Source organism: Lissotriton helveticus, chromosome 1_1 (genome assembly GCF_964261635.1).
Source record: "Lissotriton helveticus chromosome 1_1, aLisHel1.1, whole genome shotgun sequence".
Lineage (NCBI taxonomy): Eukaryota > Metazoa > Chordata > Amphibia > Caudata > Salamandridae > Lissotriton > Lissotriton helveticus.
The window spans coordinates 1343352140-1343360803 of record NC_136057.1 but is presented as its reverse complement, the minus strand read 5'-3'; the positions used below and the strand labels follow the sequence as shown (position 1 = coordinate 1343360803).

The window sequence follows — 8664 nt, the reverse complement described above, 5'->3', positions numbered from 1 at the left end:
CACATACCATTTCCCTTCAAACTGGATGCCCAGCAGATCCCAATACTCTGGGGTACCGGAAGCAATTGGAATACAGACTTAATATCACATTTTGCCATCTCTGCAGTTGCGCCCGCGGTCACTACCAGTGGCATGGCCACATCAACCGAGGAATAGGACACTGAGGCAGCTGCCTCATCAATGAAATCATTCACTGAAGACCCCTCAGGCCACGACAAATGCTGAATTAGCATGTATTGCCCCTGCTCTTTCTTGGGCATCACACCAATAGGTGATATTATCAAATTCTGGATCGGCCAGTCATCAAAAGGGCCTGCCATCCTTCCTTCATGCACTTCCTTGTGTAGTTTCTCTCACCACCCCACTGTGTTCAGCTGCTGACTTCAAGTTATCCGCCCACCTCCTCTGCCGGGGGCCCAGGTAACCCAAATGAAAACCAAATTGAAAACCCTCCATAAGCTTCCGTCTCACTCTTACATTCTTATAACCCTGAAGTGCCGGTCGTAATCTCGCCAACTTAACTGGCGTAGGAGCCCTTTGGCCCAGGTCCCCGAGCACCCCTACCCCCTCGAAACTGCTGTTATGGGCCTGATGGACCAGCGCTTGCCTGATTCCCTGACTGTGGAGCTGGATTTTTAGGTCCCCAGCACTTGACGAGGGGATGGCGCCTAACGCAGCCAGAGCACTCATGTCGATACTTGCAATATTCTCTGGTGCATAGCCCTTTGTTGCAGTCCCAGCATGACCCGTTACCTGACTGTACTCGCTCCACTTCCCACCCCACCCCACCCCGGGTGAGCTTGCCCTGAAAGGTCCGATAAATGAGCGGCAAGCCACTGGCCGTGAAAATAGTCCCGTCCCCTCCCCCCCCGCAGCTGCCCCCATGGTATGCTGCTATAAATCTGTATCTAACTCTCCCCATTTTGCATCAGGATCCCACGCCATCCTAGCCCTAAACTCATCATATTGGGCCCATGCATAACCACCCCCGGTAAGCTGCGCCTTCCGAATCACATCCATATATTTAAATATAGAGACGCTGCGCTCCGGGAATTTTTCACAATACACACTTGCATATATGAGAAAAGCCGCTGTCCAATTTTCAATGGTCAATGGAACCTTAGGGCGCTTAGCCAATTCATACTCTTCCTCCTTCGAGCCTTCTTTTGACCTAACCTCCCTGTGCAATAGTTTCAATATCTCCACATACTCACCTTTCCAAATGCGCTCTTTTGTAGCCAACATTAAATGAGCGCCCAATGGTTTGGTGACCCCCATGTACGGCAGCTTCTTGATTTTTAATTCCTTACTATCAAGTGGCTCCTTTGCACTCCCGACAGTGACAGTATTAACTCCACTCCCCACTTTACTCCCTTCTGCACCAATTTTATCCTCTGTGCCAACCCCCATATCCTTCACATATTGTCCTTTAACCAGTCTCCCCTCCGCCACCCCCCCCCCAACCTCCTCCACTGCTGTCCCCACAGACACCATTGTAGGTTTGGCCTGCATAATTTTTCTCTCACCTGGCTCAAGTGAAGCTGTTCTAACAGGACCGGACCTCCGCGCTGAAACTTTCTGTGCCTCCCTTTTACGAGGCGCCCTCACTGAGGGGCCGCACTCTCGTCTATCCCACTGCTGCTGTGCCACTGCGGGAACCTGAAAAACACTAGACAGCGCATGAGGGCCCACCCCCTCCAAATCCAGTATTTCTCCTTCTAGGCTGTCATCATAATCAAGTAAAACCGGCTCCACCACTTGAAGCCCATCATTCTCAACATCTATACCATGGGTCGTAACCGACCCAGCAGTACCAACACTAGCTTTTATATGCTCTGAACGTCCTCCTGGAGGGGGAGCCGACTGTAACCACCTGTACTCTCCCAGGCGCTGACTCTGTAGCTCCATAGCCGTCGGTAAGGTCGACCACCTAGACCGGCTAGTCGTGGGGGGCCAGTGAGGTCGCGCCTGACCTACGTATGCTGGCTGCGACGGGCTCCCTTGGCGGTCTGGAAAGTGCCGTGCTAGGCTCTCACCTCACCGAAACTCGGCCGTACAAGGCCCTACCGAGTCAGGCCTGCCGCGACGCTCCGAAGCCTGCAACGAAAAAGTTTGGACTGGTGGGCTGGGATCTCTAAGCACCAAAGATGCCCCGGCCCCTTGAAATCTAGGCAAAACAGAACCTGTTGACCGCCTTCTAAAGTGACCTGACCGTACAGCCCTACCTGCACCCCCTAGCGGGGAACGCTCACCTGCCTCTTCACCCTCACTCCAATCCAACATAGCGCCTACCACTGCTGTAGCCGGACCCCAAGTCTCAACCCCTGCCACCACTCCTGACCCCTTACGACGTTCCTCTCCACTAACCCGGTCCACAGACAAACTCCGAGAGAGCCTTAACAGAAGACCGGTCTTCCAAAGCAAGGCTCCGCAAACCTTCTGACCAAGATGGAAAAGTGTCAAGACCTTCCCAGTCCCGGAAACTGCCCGCCGGCTCCAAATCCCTACTCAACTGAGGAAAAGAACTGGGAACTAAATGAACTGCGCTTTCAACAAAAGGCATAGACCACGCACCAGCAGGAGTACCTATAAAAGTGTCCCTCCCTTCAGTCTGACCCAAACCAGCACCAGAAAAACCACCCAAAACCGAACTCCCATCCCCCACCTGCGCCCACTCACCATCACCTTTTGAACTGCCTGTCACAGAAAAAAACATCTCCCTTTACTGACCTGGGGTATAACACAATAAGAGACTGCTTAATGCCTGCACCTCCAATTCCTGCTCACCTCTAAAATCCACAGCAGCCCCCACTCGAGCTGCACGAAAATTAGAGGGTGCCGCCTCACACTCTCCCTTGCTCAAGCCCAGTTAAGCTGGATGCCCCCTGCCTGCTCACACCTCACAAACGACCCTGAAGCATCAAAAACTGCAGCCCCCGGCTCCCCTCCCGCTACCCAACTGCCCTGCCCCTCACCCAGCTGCACAGAGCCTCTACGCGCCATGTGCAAAGGAACGCCTTCCCCCCCACAACCGTTTGGCGCTCCAAGGCAGTAAGCGAAGAGGAGCGCTTCTTGCTCCCTCTCCGGCTTCTGCGCACACCACTTGAGCCCGAGGAGGCCCCAAACTCACCCAGCTGTTCCCAGACCTGGGCCTCCTCCGATGATCGCGCTGCAGCAGTAACCGAGCCTGCAACCAACCCCCCCACACGCGAAGGCTCACCAGAGGCGGTAAGAGCGTCCCCGCCCTCAACACGCACCACCTTCGACGGGGCCAGTTTCCTAGCACGGGACCGGCCCCTCTCACTCACCTGAGACTCCCGCCGCTTCTTGGGCGATGAACAGGCGGCCACTGCAGCCGCAACACTGGCAGAGGCTTGGCGCGGTGGGCGCGCCGCCCCCCGCAGACTACTAAATCCATTCTCCCGGCTTCCGAAAGAAGACGCAACGCTTCAAGAACTCTGTGATCCTCCATCGGAACAAGTAAGGCAGACTTAAAGCACTACCAAAATAACAAACTCGAATAACACCAGTAAATCACCTCACACAAACAATTTCCACCTAAACCTCCCAGCCACCAGGTCACCAAACCTAAAATGGTGGCTGGGAGTGGGAGCCCAATGAATTTATGCTTGGGCTCCAAAAAACCTACTAAAAACCAGCCCAAAATTGAAATGGCCGCGTTCAGCAGGCCCCCCCCCACCCCCTCCGCCCTCCCAAACAGCCCAGGGAGGGACCTCCCTACGGTCGGCTGCCCTCCCCCCAAGCCCCCCTTGCAGACCTGAGCTGAATCTGGTGCCATGTTAGAAGTGTTGTGCCCAGATATTTACTGTTTGCGATGAACACAAGGTGTCGTGAATCCTAAGAATATCTGATGGCTTATTGCATGTTTTCTATGAGGATATGGGAAAACTTTTTGGGGAGTTAACCCTCCAGTGTAGGCCTGAATATTGTTCAACGTATCTGTTAAATCCCGCCTCAAGTAAAGGAAAAAACTGTTTCTTTATTTCGTTTACCCCCTGTAAAAGTAAACCTAGCGCACATATTTGAGCCCTAGCCAGGTTATGCACAGGAAAGATTTGGAAATAATTTGTTCCTAGAATTGTTGTGCGCTCTGCTTTTTGGAAGAGGCACTGTTGTGCGTTTCAAACGTAGCACAACAACTATGAAAGTAGGTTTGAAATAAATGAAAAAACAGTGTATAAACAGTACATGGATATATTGCCAGAGGCGCAGCATGGTAGAGGTTTTGTGTTTTAAGGTAGTACAAAGCTTTGAAAATATGTTTTAAATAACTTAAAGAACGCACAAGTAGTATATGAACAGCACATTGATAAATTGCCTTAGGCGCCGCATGGTAGAGGTGTTGGATTCTTCCAACCTTGTAATGAAAAAAGAGGCAGTGGTTCTTTTTTTCAAGTTTTCTTGCTAGCACCTGGGGCATTTCATCTGTGCTTTGATAATATATAAAATATAAAGGAGCAAAATCTTTCCATGTTTTCGAATGAAGCATCAGCTCCTCACAGAAACCTTCCCCTAAATACCTGGAGACTGTATTCTGCCTGGGAAAAAATTACTTGCTATGGTGCATGAGGAACCAAGGAGCAGATTTACAAGCCCCTTGCATCACTTTTGTGTCACTTTTCCCACGTTAAAAGTGACGCAAAAGTGGCGCAGGGGGCTTGTAAGTCTGCCCCCAAGTGAGCAATGCCAAAAAAGGGCTTTTCTGCTTGAAGATTTCTCTCCTCATGCAACCTTCCTTGGTACCACCTCTCTCCGGAGTTTCTGGTGGGTTTTCCTTCTTGCCTGTGTCTGCTACTGTTTTCCCAGACTTATTCAGTGCACCTCGATCTCTATGGTTGAAAAAATAATCTGAGAGCTTGCACACACACACACACAAGGGGGTGTTGGTGCCTGACCACAGGGATCAGGTCTCACAACCATCCAAGAGAAGAAAAAAAAAAGTAAAGCGCTTTCCGACTGCAACCACTGGATGGCGGAATATGCACAGTATGTGAATCTAAACAACGTCCATGCTGCAAAATATTTGTAACCAGTGCACTCATCCAATAGTACCTAGAAGCAATCAGGTTCTGCAACTCATGCTTTACAGACAAACTAAACATACACAAGAAGCAACGAATAAATAAAATAAAAAAAAAAGACCAGCCAATTCAATCAAAAAACACTTTATTCGGTTTAAGAATAAAACCATAAAATGTGCCCAAATCCATGTACATTTTATTTTTAAAACCTACATTTCATGACAGTAAAACAGTAATAATCAATCCAATAAAAACAGAGAAATATATACACACATCAAAAAAAGAGCGGAAAAGTTGACGACCGGTTACCGGGCATGCAACTTCATAGATAATTAATGGGGTGCCAACTGGTATTAGGGGTTTGTTATTTCTCCATACAATTTGTAGATTTCAATGAGGATTTCAGAAAACCTGCTAAAAATGGGATACATTCTGGTTTCAACATTTGCAGATAAAAAAATGAGCTGGGCGGACCTGGGTAAAATTCTACTTTTTTTAAATTCAAAGATTTGCTTTTTACTGGGTTTATTTTTTTTAATGTAAAAAGTATTTATTTTTACAGAAAGAAAGGATCCACCAATCGGCACCCAAAACACCTCTGAATATCAGATGTGGATTGTGATCACGTTATTGGCTGGAACAATCATCATCAGCCTTTCCTTCTGACCCCAGCAGGAGCTCTCCGGGATGGGGTTCATCAACCTGTCAAATGAAAATTAGAACAAGTCAGCTCTGAGTAGAAGAAAAAATAGAATTCTCAAAAGAACATCAGCTCAGAAACCTTGTCACCATTTTAGTAAGTCAGATAAGATGGGTTATTAACAGGGGAATGTGGATTCTAAAGCTCAGAGCCCGCCAAATATGCACAACGTCTTAAACCAGTTGCCTAACGAAGGCCAGATCCAAGCCCAGTTTTCAGAATATCTGCATTACATGCATCTACATAAACATTTTTAACTGAGTTCAGATACACAGCCAGTGGAGCTCTGAAAGCCTGTGCAGGGAGGTCTGTGGTTAAAAATGTTCATTTTAAATGTTATAATTTTAACGTTTCAAATTGAAGACTATTTATCTTGATTTAAGGCTATATGCACTCCAAAGTAAATAGCTGGTCTAGGATAACATTTAGCATGAAGACAATGTAGATTGACCGGGGCATTGTTTGAAAAGACGAATATTTAGGAACAAGGGTTTGAAATGGAGTGGACTGACAACAATGGTTACTGACAACAAGGATTACTACTAAGGATACACAGTAAAGTTAAGAAGGAACAGATCATTTAAGATGATATTTAATTCAAAAAATATTTTTATTTTTCTTTAAGATATAGTTTTTAAACATTCATTGACGATACAGGTTTGGTCATCGTAATGTGTTTGCTATGTATCACAACATAATTTGGTAAAAAATATATACATGTCATAGGTAGATTCAAGTAAATACACAAAATATAATATATACACAAAAATTATAGGTTGGACGAACAGTCATTGTACCATTGGATTAATTACTTAAATGCATTGATGTCAGTCTTCTTATTTGTGATTTGACAACATCCAATGCTTGCCTGATTTTTAATTTTCAGGATTGTTGTGTTATCCTGGGATTCTTTTCCACGACCGTCCTCCATCAAGGGTTCACTGCAACTCTTGGAGGATGGTCGTGGATGACCGTTCGCCCAAGAATCTGGAGAATAATATATCACAGCACCTGAGTCCTCCAGAACTGACCAGAAACCAAGTTTCACACTGGAGGAATAGATACCAGCATAATAAAAAGCCCATTAACTGAAAAGAGACTAGAGACAGAAGATTACAGCATCATTCAAAGATACTCCAATTAAGATTGTTTTTAATAAAAGAAACCATTGTCCTGAAGGTGACAAACGGTGCGTCAACACTTTCTTGTTTTATATAAAAAGTTTTTTTTTTTTAAATGTGTTGAAATATGTAATGTTATGCTTTAATAAATTGTATGTTTGATTTTAATAATATTGTGACAAATAAGCAGACTAAACTTTTTTATAATAAATAATATAAACTGCAAAACCTTTCTCCACCTCATTTTTGCTGAAAGTTGCACTACAAAAGGTCATAGAATTGCTTAGAATGGTCTAAACTATGTTAGATTTGTAAATGTGTTACTTTGTGGGGTATGACTCCAAATATTGACTACTTTGACACGATTACCATAGGACAAGGTTTAGCAGGGGGACTATTCAGTTAGTCCTAGCTGCTATTAAAAACTAGAAAAAAGGGATCCCTTTGTTATTTGCCTTTGGGTCTCCGCACATAAACTCAAGATAGTCATTTCAGGGGACAACCGCAAACCCACCTTATCACCCGTTACCAAATTGTCTAACTGTTTTGCTCCCACTGTACTCACCTGTTGTCTTCCACCCTGTCTCCACTCCCTCATAAATTAATATTTCCTCCTGCCCCTCACTACCGCCTGTTGCTTTTCCTAATCGGTCTCTCCCTTCCTACTGTACTCAAACTTAATTCCACACGATATACTGACATTTGTTCTATTAACTATTAAAATTACTTTCTTCCCTACAATGTTAAATTTAGGGATATGTGTAAATGGATTGCAGGCTCTGCAGGTATTTGTGTCACCCTCTACTACCCAATCTACAAGTAAAACGCCATTATTAACAATAACAAAATAAAGAAATCAAATAAATCAAATAAATCTCATGACAGCTACCTGGAAGTGGTCTTGGCCCTGTGGGCTAGAACCTTAGAAAGTGAGTTTACATCCTGATGGACCAAGTTTGCTTTGTCATACCAGGTCATGTCTGGTTTACCTGTAATGGAATCCTCCTATGGTATTCTCGAAAATCCAGCCACCGCGTCTTTTACGTATACTATCAGAGGAGGTTTCGGGAGCGCAATCACGCTCTTCATGTGACAGTCCTTCCTGCAGTGAAAAAAAATACGTTTATCAGATTTGCAACTTAATCAATAATGTCCATTTTGGGCTCTAAAAATCCATGACATAATTATGTTTTACACTGGATTGTCACTAGGTTATAGCAGATAATTTGCCATATTTGTACATGTAGAACGTCATTTGACTACTACGTTGCTCTATTTGCACACAACGCAAAATAATTACAACTGCTAAAACAGGAGCGAAAATTTCTTACTCAATTCATTGGGTGAAATGAGGCCTTGATGGGGTTATTTACTGGTGTTATTGTTGAACAGGCGCAGAGTATTTGAGTTAGTTTTAGGACTTGCATCGATTTAGGACTTAGACGTTTGAGCTTCGACTTCAAGTCATAAAAGACAATATGCAAAACACACAAATTCCCAAAAATAAATGTTGAAAAACTGATATTGAAAAATGTAATGTTGCAAACCATCTTTTTGCGAACTGATCAAAAATAAGCATAATTCTCAAATTTTTAATCAGACCTCCAGTAAATTATTTTAAAGAGAAATGGCAGTTGAATATAGCTACTATGGTCAGATTTCTCTGTGAAGCTTGGTTTCTCTTATCCAGCGGGAAGTGCAATTTCTTTCTTTGGAAGTTTTAATGTGTTGCTGGCATCATGGATCACAAGGAGAAGACAATTAGAAATTCTGACAAATTTTCAAGGTGAAATCTTTTGAA

At 44.8% G+C, this 8664-nt stretch overlaps 1 protein-coding gene across 1 annotated transcript in view; it reads right to left on the bottom strand.

Annotated features, from left to right (window-relative positions):
• Positions 1–5190: 5190 nt before the first annotated feature.
• Positions 5191–8664, bottom strand: part of LOC144772881 (coagulation factor XI-like) — an 86713-nt gene continuing 83239 nt past the window's right edge. The window contains exons 10-11 of the mRNA XM_078657537.1: positions 7853–7965; positions 5191–5744 (exon numbers count right to left, since the gene is read on the bottom strand). Coding sequence (XP_078513663.1) covers positions 7869–7965 — 97 coding nt within the window. The 3' untranslated portion in view covers positions 5191–5744; positions 7853–7868. The remainder of the gene's footprint in view (positions 5745–7852; positions 7966–8664) is intronic.